Source organism: Mobula birostris, chromosome 11, assembly GCF_030028105.1.
Source record: "Mobula birostris isolate sMobBir1 chromosome 11, sMobBir1.hap1, whole genome shotgun sequence".
Lineage (NCBI taxonomy): Eukaryota > Metazoa > Chordata > Chondrichthyes > Myliobatiformes > Myliobatidae > Mobula > Mobula birostris.
This window is the reverse complement of record NC_092380.1, coordinates 97,843,921-97,860,697: the sequence shown is the minus strand read 5'-3', so window position 1 is coordinate 97,860,697 and position 16,777 is coordinate 97,843,921. Positions and strand designations below refer to the sequence as shown.

The 16,777-nt window shown below is 40.7% G+C and overlaps 1 protein-coding gene across 5 annotated transcripts in view; it reads left to right on the top strand.

Moving 5' to 3' along the window:
* Positions 1-16,777, top strand: part of LOC140205268 (protein kinase C-binding protein NELL1-like) — a 1,028,119-nt gene that overhangs the window by 307,987 nt on the left and 703,355 nt on the right. For all 5 annotated transcript variants that reach the window (XM_072272741.1, XM_072272739.1, XM_072272737.1 and 2 more), the window contains one exon: positions 3,030-3,158. In XM_072272741.1, the coding sequence (XP_072128842.1) occupies positions 3,030-3,158 (129 nt within the window). The remainder of the gene's footprint in view (positions 1-3,029; positions 3,159-16,777) is intronic.

Below are 16,777 nucleotides of genomic sequence, written 5' to 3'. Positions count from 1 at the left end.
GTTGCTTCAGACGTTGGCAAGCAATCACTTCTATCAATACTTGTGCAACCGTTCTTTATTAAACAATGTGCTGTCCACTGTTATGCCAAACCAATCGAAACCTATCATTGAGTGTAAGACATCGTGATTCTATTCCATTGTAACTAGGCATGGGAAGATAATAAATATGCATGTTAATTGGCCGTCATCAACTCCATTTAATACAGTACCTTGGAGCTATGTTGATCATACTGAGTACATTTGTGCCTTTTCAACATAGGCAGAATTGGCTTATGGCCAACTGTAAAAATGGAATTCACTCATAACCTGGGGATGGCCTGTAGTCGTTTATATTTTAACCCCCGCAAAACCGCTTCATCTTCGTCTGGATTAACTGTAGTGAGGATACAATTTTAACAGTGAAAATGCATTTATTTTCAGGTTATCTGTCTCGGGATAAAATAAATAATTGTATCAGTAACCACTGATAGCCAGTTCACTATTTTGTTAGGCCTCGCAAGAATGATTGAAATGTCTTCCTCAAGGCAAGACATGATATTGAAATACCAACGACTCTGCACCGTTAAGAACCTGTTAATATGAACCCCACTTCTGTCCACTATTGCTTTCACGAATGTTTTGTCATTGAATTTTAGAAAAATTATTCCTCCTCCTTCAATATACCAGCAACAGGGAAATACTTGCCAGTAGTAATTAGGGTCCTGTTGCTTCTCCATTAGGAAATGCAGTCTAATCAGATAATCCCATTCTCATTGTTTGCATCACACACCATCAGCTGCCACTGGGAATAATTAGCCTCTTCAGGAATCATCATGAATGGCCGTTTTGCAAAATACAGTGTTTAATTTCTCCAGAGTTTCTATTTCCCAGAGATTTAATAAACTAAGCAACTGATGAATGTATAAAAGCAATCAGCAAGAGAGGGATAAATCAAACACCTTTGAAGATTTAGGCGTATTGTATTTTAGTTTGCTTGTCCGATATTCTGCAAAGCAAATTTATATAGATAGATGTCATTTAATTTTGCTAACATATTTGTGTGGGCTTTAAAGTCTCCAAACTATTTCCATTAGTAGTAAATCACAATCATTAGGCTTCTTTCTCTGAGAACATGGCACAGCATTGCATAGGAACTGGCCCTTCAGCCCATTATATAATATAGAACACTACATTACAGGCCTTTAAGCCAATGACGTTGTGCCGACCTTTTAACCTACTTATACAGCAATCTAATCTCTCCATCCTATATAACTCTCTATTTTCCTATCATCCATGTGCCAACCTAAGAGTTTCTTAAATGACCCTATTGTTTGTGCCTCTACTATCATGCCTGGCAGGGTGTTCCACGCTCTCTGTATTCACTGTGTTTTAAAAAAAACCCTCTATCATCTCCCCTATACTTTTCTCCCCCCGCCCTCTGTTCCTGTCACTTCTTCTCTGCTACTTGTCCCACGCCCCTCCTGCCGTACTCTAGCCTCACCATTTCCAATATTAATTTGCTCCCTCCAGATTTACAAACTCGCTCTCTGCTCCATGTTGACAAATACAGGACTGCGTAAAAATCTTAGGCACTATACATTTATATATATGCATGCGCGCGTGTGCGCGCACACACACACACACACACACACACACACACACACACACACACACATGATCTGTCCACAGTACTGTATATAATAATATACAATATACTATTTATATAAATTAAGCTAATGATTCTAATCCCTTCTTCCTATATATGTTCCCTTCTATACCTATTCAGGATGGTTTTAAGCAACTCTATCATATCTGCCACCACCACCACTGGCAATACATTCCAGGCACCTTCCACTTCTTATGTGATAAAAACAAACTTGCCCTGCCTTCTTCTTTGAATGTTCTCACTGACCTAGTATTAAGCATTTCAACCCTGGAAATACAAACCAGCTGTTTTATCTCTATCTCTCATAATTTTACAAGCTCTGTCAGGCCTCTCCTCAGCATCTGTCATTCCAGAGAAAACAAACCTAGTTTTTCCAACCTCTCCTTGATAGCACATTCTCTCTAATGCAGGCAATGTCCTGGTGAACTTCTTCTCCATCTTCGCAATTGCTTTACAGCAATCGCTGGTTGGGGTTCAATTCCTGCTACTCACTATAAGGAGCTTGTACGTTCTCCCCAAGACTGTGTGGGTTTCCTCCAGGTTCTCTAGTTTCCTCTCACAATACAAAGACATATGGGCTAGGATTAGTGAGCTGTGGGCATACTAAGTTGGCATTAAAACATGATATCACTTGTGGGCAGCCCCAGAACAATCCTCACTGATTTGATTCAAATATACAAATATTTCAATGCATATGTGATCAGTAATACTAATCTTTCTTTATCTTTTTCCATTCTTTTTATATGGAGCGACGAGTATTTTTTTATCAAGTAATCAAAATAATGTATATGCAGCAAGGGGGATATCAAAGCTTTACAGGAAAATATGCTCCTTATTCTTGCGTTAAACCTTCTTGTAAGTTATCTGCAATGTTCATCTCCTGAATTATCCAGGCAATTCCAGTAATGGAATTCATGATATGAACTAATAACTTAATCTGTCAAACAACAGAGGGAATGTTTCAATATAAAAAGCTTCTTTTGAGGTGAAACCTAAAATAACATTAAGGGCTTTTGTATAATCCATTGATGGGGTTCAAAAAGTAATTTTAGCTTCTAAGAATGAACATTAAGCGATGACCACTCTCCTCCTTGAACATCCAAATTAATGACTGTAAAATTGCGAGTTTGTGAATAGGAAGTGGTGTTTCCTGTATTATATTCTCATATTCCTATTCTTGATATGTTGCGATCTGTCAGTTCACTGAAAAAGTACTAATTGTAATGGCATTTTTTGGAAAACATTTTGTCAACCATGTTGTAAAAATTTAATGTAAAAAGCCTTTCTTGGTTCAGAGTTCAGAGAAGCATTACCATTTGTGTAAATGATTTGCCTATTTTTATGCACTGACCCTCTTGTGGTTAACCAGGTCCTTATTTTACAGGCCATGATTTCTGTGCGGAAGGACATGAATGTGGTGAAAACTCAAAATGCTGGAATCTGAACACGAAAGCGGTCTGCATGTGCAAAAGTGGTTTTGCACCCATACAGGGCGACACTGCGAATTGTGAAGGTGGGAGGTGTTTCTTTTTTGGACCTTTTTGGTGTTTTCAAGCCTATAATTGTGGACAAGAATGCAGAGCGGTTTGGCCATGGCTTCAGGCAGCTCTGAGTTCTGCAACTGTTTGTGTTGTCAAACTCAGTTGTGAGAAAGGCAGATTTGTCTTGGTGAACGACTGATGGAGTAGTTTGAATGGATGTCAACATGATGGTAGTCCTTTCAAGAAGTGGTGTTAAGTTAGTGGCTTGAAGATTTGTCAGTTTGTCCATGGTCTGAGGTCTTCTTCATTCATTGTTGGATATGGTTATCAGTCCCGTTTATTACTTCACCCTGGCTGTCTTCAAGAAAGTAGTGACAAGCCTTCTTCTTGAGTACAACCTACTGTTGTAACATGTTATGTGATCTTTTACTGTTGTTTATTGGTTAACCAGGACTCTATAGAATGGATAAGCAATGTGAAGTCAGCAACGTGATTTCTATGTATTTTGTGGTCAGTAATTAAGCCAGATTAATACAAAAAATTAGCAGCACATTTGAAATATTGTAACATCGATTGAATTATCGTGCTTTAGCTATTGAAATTCGGAAACTGTACTGGAAATTTTCATCTGTCAATGGTTTCGGCACAAGACAAAATGAGTTCTGAATGAGAGGAATTAAATAAGAAGTTTTGCTACTTTGCAAATTGATTGCCTATTTCAGGTAGAAATTGCTATTTTGGAAAATTGTACTTTTTTTCTCCAGAAGCAAGCTCTAGTTCTTTGATGCTGAGTACTGCTGTTCATTCTCTCTTTCTGTACACTCATACTATCAGCTACTACACAGTATTGAGAAGTAAGCTGGAGCAATAATGTTGCAGTTAACAAACAATAAGTAATGGTTGGAATAAAATGTGCAACGTTTAAAAATATCATCTTGGATATAATTGTGTGAGTTGAGGCATGCTTACTGAGTACCGAGTTATTCTCAGGTAGTCTGTAATGTTCTGAAAGTATTTCATCACAGTATTAATAAAAAGCTGGTGTAAGATGAGTGCTTATTCAAAAGGTTTTTTAAAAGATAATTTAATTCACAGTGAAAGGCACATAACCAAAAAGCAACATTTCTGATGCAATAATGAAGAGTGTTTTGAGAAATGTAACTGGGATATTTGTGTGGATCTGATAACAAAAAGATAATGAAAGAATAATTCTCAGAACACTGCTCTATTTTGACCAGTCCGACTTCTACAGGGTGGGTCTCCTCGGAGTCTTCCAGTTTCCTTCCTCATTCCAGAGACGTGGGTTAGAGTTAGTAAGTTGTGGGCATGGTACATTCACACCAGAAACATGGTGATACTTGCAGGCTATGCACAGCATATTGGACCGTGTTTGTCATTAATGCAAAATGGCACATTCAGCTGTGTGTTTTGATGTTTCAATGTACGTGTATCAAATTAAGCTAATCTATAAATCTTTACATCATAACAGCTAACCAATTGAGTGCATCTTTCTTAGGGTAGCATGGTAGCGTAGTGGTTAGCACAATGCTTTATGGTACAGGTGACCGGGGTTCAATTCCCACCATTGTCTGTAAGGAGTTAGCATCTTCTCCTGGGTTTCCTGTGGGTGCTCTAGTTTCCCTCCATAGTCCAAAGATGTACCGGTCAGTAGTTAATTGGTCTCTGTAAATTGTCCTATGATTAGGCTGGGATTAAATCGGGGGACCACTGGGTGGCACGGCTCTAAGAGCCGGAAGGGCCTATTCTGTGCTGTGTCTCAATAAAAAAAAAACTTCCTGGCCTCCATAATGAAATATTATGAATGTGTCCTAGGGAAGCTTCACATGGTTTGGGGAAGGAGAGTCAGGAATTTAATTGCTGGCATTTAGAACTTCGCAGCTGACTTCTATATAACAGTTTCAATATTATATACAGTAGTCAGCATGGTCATTCGAAAACTGGAGGAATAATGCAATGTTATTGATTCTCCTTTATAATTCAGTCCAGATATCTTGTTTGTTTACAGCCGAACAAACTGTTGCCTTGAAATTCATTCATATAAGTGAGATGAACTATGGGGGGAGAAAACAATTCACTGATTCTACACTACTTCAGATATATTATAACTACTCAGGGATGAAATTCTAGGGAGAGGAACATTGTTGATATTTATTCTCATTGATGCTGAACAATTCTAGCACTTGGATTTCCAACCTCTACAAATTTTGCTCCAATGACTCAGTAGGTTTTCACAAATGAAACGAAATGTGCCTTTATGTTTAATGAAATCTGTAACACATGTTATTGAACTCCAAAGCCTACACATAAGAGCGCGCTAAAAAACTTTCTGTAATTACATCATCATGTCAGACCAACCTCTTAGAGTGAAGCCCCAACTCAATATTGGTGGTTGTGAATTATGTACATTTCAGTTACGTTATGTTACAACTTGACTTATAACCATATAACAATTACAGCAGGGAAACAGGCCATCTCGGCCCTTCTAGCCCGTGTCGAACTCTTACCCTATCCTATTCCCACCGACCTGCACTCAGCCCATAACCCTCCATTCCTTTCCTGTCCAAATAGCTATCCAATTTCACTTTAAAGGACAACATAGAACTTGCCTCAACCATTTCTGCTGGAAGCTCATTCCACACACCTACCACTCTCTGAGTAAAGAAGTTCCCCCTCATGTTACTCCTAAACTTTTGTCCTCTAATTCTCAAACCATGCCCTCTTGTTTGAATCGTCCCCACTCTCAATGGAAAAAGTCTAACCACGTCAACTCTATCAATCCCCCTCATAATTTTAAACACCTCTATCAAGTCTCCCCTCAACCTTCTATGCTCCAAAGAATAAAGACCTAACTTGTTCAACCTTTCTCTGTAACTTAGGAGATGAAACCCAGGCAACAGTTTTGTAAACTTCCTCTGTACTCTCTCAATTTTATTGACATCCTTCCTATAATTCGATGATCAGAACTGTACACAATACTCCAGATTTGGCCTTACCAATGCCTTATACAAATTTAGTATTACATCCCAGCTCCTATACTCAATGCTCTGATTAATAAAGGCCAGCAAACCAAAAGCTTTCTTCACCACCCTATCCACATGTGATTCCATCTTCAGGGAACTATGCACCATTATTCCTAGATCCCTCTGTTCTAAAGCATTCTTTAATGCCCTACCATTTACCATGTATGTCCTATTTTGATTAGTTCTACCAAAATGTAGCATTAAACTCCATCTGCCATCTTTCAGCACTCTTCTAACTGTCCTAAATCTCTCTGCAAGTTTTGAAAACCTACCTCATCATCCACAACACCACCTATCTTAGTATCATCTGCATACTTACTAATCCAATTTACCACCCCATCATCTAGATCATTAATATATATTACATTGGACCCAGTACAGATCCTTGAAGCACACCGCTACATACCGACTTGACTTGACCCTACACAGCAACACCGCCACCCCCCCCACACCCCCGGAATTCATTAAAACCAGCATTGTAAGCCTGGCTGCAGGTCGGATGAGCCACCCCAGCTCGGGTCCTGTGCTGTAAGGGTGGAGGAACAGCTGGGGCCTCTGGCTCGCCTAGAGGTACATTGACACGCTCACAGTCATGGCCTGATGCCGGGGCGTGGCAGCGGAAAGCTCCAAACCTTGGTGGGCTGGTTTAGAGCAACCTACCGAAATATATTCAGGTTTCCCCCTCTTATCTATGCAACAGGCCACTGTAAGGGGGCCTAGGGGAAGTTGGTGAGCATCATTGTGGACGGAAACAAACGAGCTGAATGTAGGTCAATGACAGCCCAAAAGTGCTGTACACCATGATGGGAGATAGGGATAGATGGAAAGGAATCAAATTTACCGAGGATGGTGGAACGCTGCAGAGAGGCTAACCAGGCGGCTGTGGCATTGAGAATGAAATCACATGGCACTTGTAACGGCTGCCAATATCCCAACTCAGTCGTGGACGACTGCAGGTTCAGGACCCACTGGAGATGATAATGTTAACACTCATCCGTCAAGGAGGCCCTCAGAGCAGCCATTAAGGAGCAGTGAAACCGCTCAAACAGGCCATCGGACTGGATGACCTAATCTGAGGTTCTGGGCTATTGCAGCACAGAGGTCTGAAATGAATAGGGAACCGCGATCAGAGGAAATATCAGACGGGGTGCCAAGCTGAGCAACGCAGGTGCTGATGAACTCCCGAGCTTCGTCTGCAGCCATTGTTGATGCTTAGAGGGACGACCCCTCTGACCACGAGGTGGTACGGACCACCATGGTATGAAGATGCGTGAAACCGGGGGGCAGGGGCAGTGGGGGGAGAGAACTAACAAGGTCCACGTTGATATCATCAAACTGTCGCTCAGGGACATTAAAAGGAGCCAACGGCACCTGAACATGATGATTAATTTTTGCCTGCTGGCTCTTCACACAGCCTGCAGTCCAATCACGCACGTCCTTTCTGAGGCTGTCCTGAACAACCTTTACTGCAGCCAGTTTCTGTGAGGCCTTCTGACCTGGCTGAGAGAGTCGAAAACAGTCAGTCTACAGTTTGCACGATGGGATGAGGGTCACTGGTTGTGACATTGCATAGGAGAGACGCCCAAAAGGTGCTGCACACCATGATGGGAGATAGGAATAGGTGAAAGGGAATTGAATTTACCAAGGAGGGTGAAATCCAGCTTCCCTGAATTTAATGTCAGCCATCCACAGGCCCGTGACTGCTGCTCAGTAAGCCTGGACCTCTGGGTCGGTACCTTGTCGGCTGCCATGCCAGCATAGTCAAGCCCTATGTGTACGGCCTCAACAGCTGGCTGTGAGAGGCAATCGGCCGTGGTATTATTTATCCCCTAGATATGTTGTATGTCCGTCGTGAACTCAGATATTTAGGCTGGGGTATTGCTGCCATGTAGACAAAGGGTTTGATATTTTGGCCATTGTGTGCACAGGGGTCTGTGGTCAATGAACGCTGTGAAATGGTGACCCTCTAGAAAATTGAAAATGGCAGACAGCCAACTAGAGACCAAGAAACTCATGGTCAGATGTGCTATACTTCCTTTCAGGGGATGCTGCTGCCATTTGAAGAAGGCGAGTGGCTGTCACACGCCTCCAACCAATTGTTGGGTGCACAGCACCCACAGCATAGTCTGAGGCGGCAGTAGTAATAGCCATTGGTGCACTGGGGAGCAAGTGTGCCAGTAGGGTCGCATTAGAAAGAGATTGTTTGGTATCACCAAATGTGTTGGTCATATCTGCTGACCAGTCAAACACTTAGTTAGGGGTATTGCCTTTAAGCGCACTATACGTGGGGAGCATAAGTTGAGCAGCTTGAAGAATGAGGAGGTAATAGAAGTTCATCATACCTAAAAACTCCTGTAGTGTTCTAGTAGTGTGGGGCCGTGGGAAATCCATAATAGCAGCTACTTTTGATGGGAGGGGTTAAGCACCTTCTGCGAAGAGATGATGGCTGAGAAAGTCAATGGTTGACAACCCAAAATGGCATTTAGCAGGGTTAATAATCAATCCATGTTGACTTGCGCGTCTGAAGAAGTGGGTGATGAGATACGTGTTCCTATTTGGATGTGCTGGTGACAAATATGTCATCTAGGAAAACTAAAGGAAAAGCTAAATCTTTTACTTTAGAGTCCATCAAACACTGGAAAAGGCTGTGCTGCATTTTTCAGTCCAAATGGCATGTGCAGAAACTGAAAGAGGCCAAACGGGGTTATCGCAAACGTTTTGGAAATATCCTCCCAGCACACAGGCCCCTGTTGATAGCCCATAACTAGATCAACTTTGGGAAAAGTTAACTTTCCAGCTAACCATGCTGAAAGGTCTTAGATGTGTGGGATCGGGTAACGATCAGGGTTGGTGGCCTCATTAAGTCGTTGGTAACCCCCACATGGGCGGCAATGATTGAGCGTGGAGAAGGCGTAAAGTGGAGTGGTGAGACAGGGATCAGTAAGCCCCATCACTGAGTACATTTACATGGAATGCTGCCACAAGAAAGTAGCATCCATCATCAAAGAACCCCCCCCCCCCCCGCCCCAAACATCCAGGCCGTGTCCTCTTCTCGCTCCTACCACCAGGCAAGAGATACAGAAACCTTTGGTTCCATACCCTGCATCATTATCTTTATCACCCTACAACAATCAGGCTCCTGAACTGGTTTGAATAACTTCAAGCAGTGCTACTCTGAGTTGGTTCCACGACCTACAGGCTTGCAAGAGCTCTTTACAATTGATGTTCTCAGTATTGGTTTTATTTGCACAGTTTGTCTTCTTTTGCACATTAGTCATTTGTCGATCTTTGCCTATCTGTAATTTTTTGTAAAATTCTAGTAAACACATTTTTCTTGTAAAGGACTGCAAGCAAATTAACCTCAAGGCAGCATATAGTAGCATGCATACTTCGATAATAAATTTACTTTGAACTTTGATAGGTGGATTGAGGGGGAAGATGAGGGATGATGAACAGTGTTGCCAGATGGGAATGAGGTGTGAAGTTTGGAGATGCAGGTGGCGGAGGGGCAGAATCGGACAAGGAAAATAAAAAGAAAACACGGCAGATGTGGGGAGAGGGAAGGGTAAAGATGGAGTTAGAAAATGGAGGGTGAAAAGCAGGGCCATAAAAACCCTGGAATCTGAGAAGCAAGAGGAGTTATTAATGGGAACGATGAGGATGGAGATGAAAAGCAGATGGAACCAGATGTGTGAGGGGATCCAGTGGATGAAGTGTGAGGGTAACAGGCTGATGGAACTAGGACAGGCAAGGAGAGGGGAGACTGTAAATACTGTTGAATGCAGCCAGTGGGAAATCTTTTCCTTATCTTTATAAGAGTGAGCATTGAATGCATAATGGAAAAAACAATTGCAGTGTCTGATAAACTGTAAAGCAATAAAAATCCCAACTGCTAGTTTTAAGAATGTTCTTGAATGATAATATCTTCTATTTTTTCACCTTCCAATTGTTTCTTTTCTTGGCCTGAAGGCATGGAGTCTGGCTGGATAAGAACCTAAAAGCCACTCAAGCTTCTTCTAATACTAAGGCCAATTCGCCATTCACCTGCATAGTATTCTAAGTGGGACAGCGAGTGTTGGCAGGGTATGGGAGCAACATGAGTAAGCCTAATTGCTCACTTGTCCACTTGCACTTTCCAGTGGGAGAAAATAGGAGGGAGGATCCTCAATTCGTTTCTTTCCTCTCTTGAAATACAATTACGTATATCCTGCTGAAAGGAGCTCAGCTGCTGTTTGAAATTTGAATCTGCATTAACGCAGATCCCGACAAAAAGCATTGCCTTAAAGCAAAGGTTAAACAGTGAGTCTGCAACCCATTCTGCCTGCTGGAAGTAACAGGATGCTGTTGCCTGTGAAGAATTTGCCTTAGCTGTTTAGATTTAGATTTACATAAAGCGCTATAACAGGCTCTGCTGGCCCAATGAGCCTGCGCCACCCATTTAAACACAAGTGACCAATTAACGTACAAACCCGTACATCTTTGGACTGTGGAAGGAAACCGGAGGAAACCCACGTGGTCTTGGGGAGAACATATAAACTCCTTACAGACAGCAGCAGAAGTTAAACCTGGTCGTTGATACTGTAACAGCAATTTGCAAACCAGTACAGCTCTGTGTCGCCCCATGAGGTCCATGAGTAGACTCTAATCTACATTTTCGATCTTGCAGCCCATTTTGTAATTTGAAACAAAGAAAAATGGCTTCAATTGGTTAAAGAAACTAATTGTTAACAAATGATTATGTGGAAAGTGCCATCTGTTAGAAGCCCAGCAGCTGGCTATTAAGGGTTTGTGGATCATATATTATATGATCTGGTTTAAATTGGAAACCATCAGCAGTAATGGAAGGAAAGTAGAAGAACTAATGGATAATAAGCACTCACGCTGTGGAAATTCACTTCACGAGCAACAGATGAATGAATGCAAATTGGGTTTGAGATATCCTTTTAGATATTGATGAATTGCCAATGGAAGAAAACATTGGCATTACAAATATTGGAATAGTTAATGATAGGTTGTAATGTTCCTGCTGAAGTTTGGAATATGGGTCTCCAGCCCAACTTCATTTAACCCTATCAGATGACACTTTGATATAATTCCAGGGTTAACAACTGTTCATAGGTAATGATGTCAATATGCACCTGCCAAGAAAATACTCGTTTTGGTTCATTCTCTTGGAACGATACCACAAAATAAATGCAATGCCAATATTGTCAGGCTTAGTGAGAAGAGAAATACCTTAAAGCCACTTAAAGCCCTATTACTTATAATTCAGAGTATTAGAGCAAATGAAATACACAATAATTAGATCAGAGGAGAGATGATGGAGATGTTCATTAGAACATAATTTGTTTTGCTATATTTTGTTCCTATACTGTATTTTCTCAATTTTTTTCTCTGAAGATTACCTGAAAGTCGACAAATCTGGATAAAAAGAGAGAGGTTTTAAATAAAGATGGGCCACTTGGAGTAATACCTTTGCAAATACTTGTACCTGTATTTTTGACAGGAAGGACAGGTCATTTGAAATGGCTGAATTCAAAATCGAGTCCCAAGGCTACAACATGCTCAAAAGAAGGTTAGGTGCTGGCCCTTGAGTTTATGTTGGCCTTTGCTGGAGGAGGGTTGGAGGTCAGAGATCAGATTCAGTGTGGGACAGAGAATTGAAGTGACAGGCAATTAGAAGATCAGGGTACCATCTGACAGAATGGAGATCTGCAATATTATCTTCGTGCAGTTAGCACTACACTTTGACCATTCTGTAGGTGATTCCATCTTAGAAAAGTGAAACATAGAAGAAAGTAATCAAGCTCATTATGTACAAAAAGGAACGATTCTGCCTAATTACACCTCCCTTAACACAGAATTTTGTGCTTGATCTGCCAATCGCCTTCAAGATGTCTCAAGATTATTGGCTCTTAGCTACGTGTAATAAATCTTTTCCAATCACCCTGTCTGAGGCTTTCTTAAATGGTAGAGCTTTAGACCATAAGATAAGAACATAATATATTGGAGCAGAAGTAGGCCATTTGGCCTGTTGAGTCTGCTGCACCATGGCTGAATCATTTCCCTCTATAAGGCCTTACAGTAAAGGAGGAGAATCTTTCTACATGGCTTATGGAAAACAATCTCAGTATAGCTATTATGTTCTTACATTAAATGTCTCCATCCCTCAAAATGTCTGATTTGCAACCGAACCTTTTCCAGTGCTATCATGCGTTTCTGAAATGGCGTGACTAGAATTGGTTCACAAGGTATTGGACCTGTACAATCCAGAGAGTATTTCAGATAACATTCCATCATGGTACTTTGAGAATTTGAAACAATTTTTTAAAAACTGACTAGAATTAACATTCTGGTGCTGGTGAAAGATGCCTTGGATCTGTTGGTTGTCAAGAAAAGGAATCCAAATGAATTTGGAATGAGTAGTAGGAAGAGAACCCACTTTACGTAGTTTGGCCTTGGTTTAACTCTGTCCCACACCAATGTACTTGTCTTTTGGGATGATTTATGAAGATGTTCATTTAGCAAATAGCCATCTTTTTAGATTCTCATTCTCATTCTGGCTAATGAACGTGCATTTAAACAAAAATTTGTGATCCATACATCCCATCAATTTAGCGAATTTGTGACTCATCTCAGAGCAGCTCCAGCACATTACAGTTAATTTGCTAATAGCATGGAAACCTTGTAGGGAACATGAAAATTTTGGATATCCATTCTTGGGCGGTGGCATAGGAAAAATAAGGGTTTTGGCTCTGGAGATGAAATACATAATGTGGTAATGGTACTCATGAAAATGAAATTGATGTAAGTGCAGTTGGCTAGCACTCTGGTACCGTCATGTTCTGTGTTTCACAATCTGAAAGTGCGATTGAAAGATATATACTGTGGTTCATTGAGTCGTGTAATTATAAACCTATTCACTTGTTTTATTTAATTCATATTCAATTATTTCAACAATGTCCATGGTTACAATTTAAGACCTGGATCAGAGTTCGCTAATTTAATTAGCTTGGAATGAGCACCTGCATTCGGTCACTTGAACCTTGACTCCATTCAACAACCATGGTAAAGTAAGTATAAAGCTCATACCCTTATAGAGCAGGAGGTATCCATTCAATCAAGATTAGTGAATACCATTGTGTCCAAGTCAAATAACACTGCTTTCAAGTAAGAATTTTACATAACAAATGAAACTTCTGATCTCTTGTGATATGAAAAGCAGTTGATATAATTTGGCATTTAAGTTATTCAGTGATCATTCTATTGTTTTGTTAAATAATTGTTTGCTGGGTTATTCTGTGCATCAAGTTGTCTGTCTAGTTACATTCACTCTGCAGTTTTTTTTTCTTTTTTTTTACCTGTGTGTCAAATGAAAATGGTTGGTGAGGGCAGCATTTCTGCACATCCATAATCAAGAACATGTTTCTTGAATCACCACAGTCCTTCTGATGAAAGTCCCACAGTGCTATTGGGTGGAGAGTTTGTGGATTCATAACCAGCAACTAAGAAGGGATATGAGATACTTTCAGGTCACGATGGAGTGCATCTGGTACAAGAAGTTTGTGAGATTCTCATTCACCTTCTGCACTTCTGCTTTGTTGAATATTTCCCAAAAGAATAAAACAAAATCACTTACCCTCACAGTGGATTGTTTTCCACTGAGGCTGAGTGAGACTAGAACTAGAGGTTATGGGTTAAAGGTGAAAGGTGAAGTATTTATGGAGAACATGAGAGGGAATTTCTTTCCTCAGAGAGTGACGAGTGTGTGGAATGAGCTTCCAACAGCAGTGGTGGATGTGGGATTGATTTCAATGTTTAATAGTATTTTGGATAAGTACGGGGAGGGGAGAGGTATGGAGGAGTATGGTCCAGGTGCAGGTTGATGGAACTGGGCAGAAAGATAGTTTGGCACAGACTAAATGGGGCAAAGAGCCTGTTTCTGTGCTTTAGTGCTCTGTGACTCTATGACTTGAACAAGCAATTCTGCACACTAAATTTATTTCTAGTGACACCTAACTTGTCTAGAAGAAACCAAATTGCTTCTTCATTGTGAATGTGAGCATATGGGAACTGTGGATTGCAGTTTTCACCATTGGCATGCCGTTCTGCCTTTACGACAGTGACAACAGTTCAAAAAGCACTTGGGGACATGTTGAAGTTGTGAAAGGCTCAATATAAATAAACATTTTTCTTATCACCGCAGGTTGTTTAGAGGTGTGCTATGTGCTGGACAAAGGCTTGTAACTAAAGATGGAAGTTTTGGTATTTTTAGTCTGGCTTTGGACTAAATAAAAATAAACAGCCATCGCAATTGTGCATCATTTCCACAGCTTGTGTTCCAGCATTAATTTATTATGATTCACTCACTCATAAACCAGCACCACCAGTGAAAACACAGAGTGTTTCTTTCAAACGGCTATTGGAACGTTCCTTAAGTCTGTTGAGCAGAACTGACCCAGTTATTTGGTAAAAAAGCACTCCACAGCTGAAAATCTGCAGAAGCATTAGAGCTGGCTGTTGTTCCTATCAGGTTTCTTGTCGTTAATGGTCAGAAGATGGATCAGAAGTACAACACATATCCACAATCTCATACGGCCTCTAGCTAAACTGCAACTTCTAAGACTCTGAATATTCTCCAGAATCTGAACTGTCAAATCTGAACTGATTTGCTACTGTCCAGAATAATATTCCCCAAACTTGTGATTTTCCATGTTCTCTGAACCAGTGATGGGCAGATGAAAGTTAAGGAATGACGAAGGTTCAAACTCCTTCAGTTCTCAGCAGCACACTTGTGTCTGAAAGTTGCCATGTGCGTTCCAAAAATGAAGTGCCCTTTCCTGATCTTATCTGGCACTGGTTACTGGTTAGAGATGCAAGAAGTGAATCAGAGGATCTCTAAGTTGGTTAAAGAAACATGAGACTTTTCTAATGAGAAGGCTTCAGGTTACAGGGTGACATAGTTTTAGTCACGGAATATGTAGATATTTTGCAAGGAGATGCACTGAATTGGGAATGTTGTGTTTTCATTTCTTTATGCATTCATTGGCAAGACCTTTATTTAATACTTATCTTTATTATGTCAGGCTGTTTAAAAAGAGTCTGGTTTCCTTTGTTATATATGTATGACTTATTATGGGAAAATAAAAATTCAAATTCTAACCTTCTCAAAGCAAAAACAGGCCTTTCGGTCCATTATGTCTCTGCTGACCATCATCCCTATCCATACTAATCCCACTTGCCAGCAATAATTCCATTTCTAAATCTTCCTCATCCACCAAGAGCTCCTTAAATGTTGTTACCATTCCTACCTCCAACTCCTATGCTGGCAGCTCATTCAAGATTCTAAACTTTCCCTTCTTGAAAACAGGTCCTTCAAAATACCAAAACTTCTTTGTGTGAAAAATTTACCCCTCAGATTATCTTTAAATCACCTTTTCTCAATTTAACCCTGTGCCTTCTAGCTTTAGACACTTCTACCCCCAGGAATCAGGCATTGTTAATGTTTTTATCTTGATTTCATATGCTTCTACCATGTCACTTCTCAGCCTCCTTTTCTCCAGGGGGAAAGACCTATCCAATCTCCCGTAATAACTCAAGTCATGAAATCCAGTCTTGCAATAACTCAAGCTCTCCACTTTTCCCCTGCCTTCAGAAGAAATTAAGAAATGCATGTATTATAGACACATTTATCTGTGTCAAGTTCAAAAGAAGTTGCATTACTGATCGCTCTGTTGTCTGAATTTTGAAAGAAGAAAGACAGCTCCATTATTTAATTCATTAAAAATGCACAGACCACTTAAAATTATGATTGACAGCAATGAACCCAAGAAGTAATCTGTGATAAGAATAAGTTCTGAACGTGGTTACTTGGAGAGTGCCTCGGGAGATGATACAAGTGATTGTGCAGATGGTGGAAACCTTGAAAAATGCCCACAAAATACTGGACCAACTCAGCAGGTCAGGCTGCTTCATTTGCGGGGAATAAACAGTCAGACATGCAGATGTCTTGGCATTGGTTGAGTTGCAAATCAGTCTATCCTGGCACCTTGGCTAAGCTGATCTGGTTCTTTGTCAAGTCAATTAATTGACCAGGCGTTCTCTGGGATTGATATATTGATGACATCCAGGACAAGTCACTTGCATTAAATGCAGGATTTTACACAGCTGGAACATTGATCAATTTGTTTTATAGATCACATAAAGTAGGTGAGGTTGCTGTGTTAAATTGAACATTTAATGATCAATTAAATTAATTAGAACTCAGTTAAAAATTCACATTGGCCTTTCTGTCATCATAACCCCAATGGATACACAAAGGTTCTTTCTCACTGGTCATCTATTCTGTCTATGCTACTCATTCTATATACTGAAGCCTCTGCTGGTCAGTGTCAACTGTGGATGTTGCGCAAATCAGGGCAGTACAATACGGAGAGTAAGCTGTTGCCCATCTAGCAAGCTCCCCCTCTCCATGCATCTCATGATCCCAAAGGAATGGCAGAGACCGATGCTGTTTGGAACCAGCAGCATCACAGGAGTTGCCAGTCAGCGTTGCACTCAACGTAGGACTGCCTTCGGGACTCCAGCTCTGGAGTTTTCCTTGAGGTTTA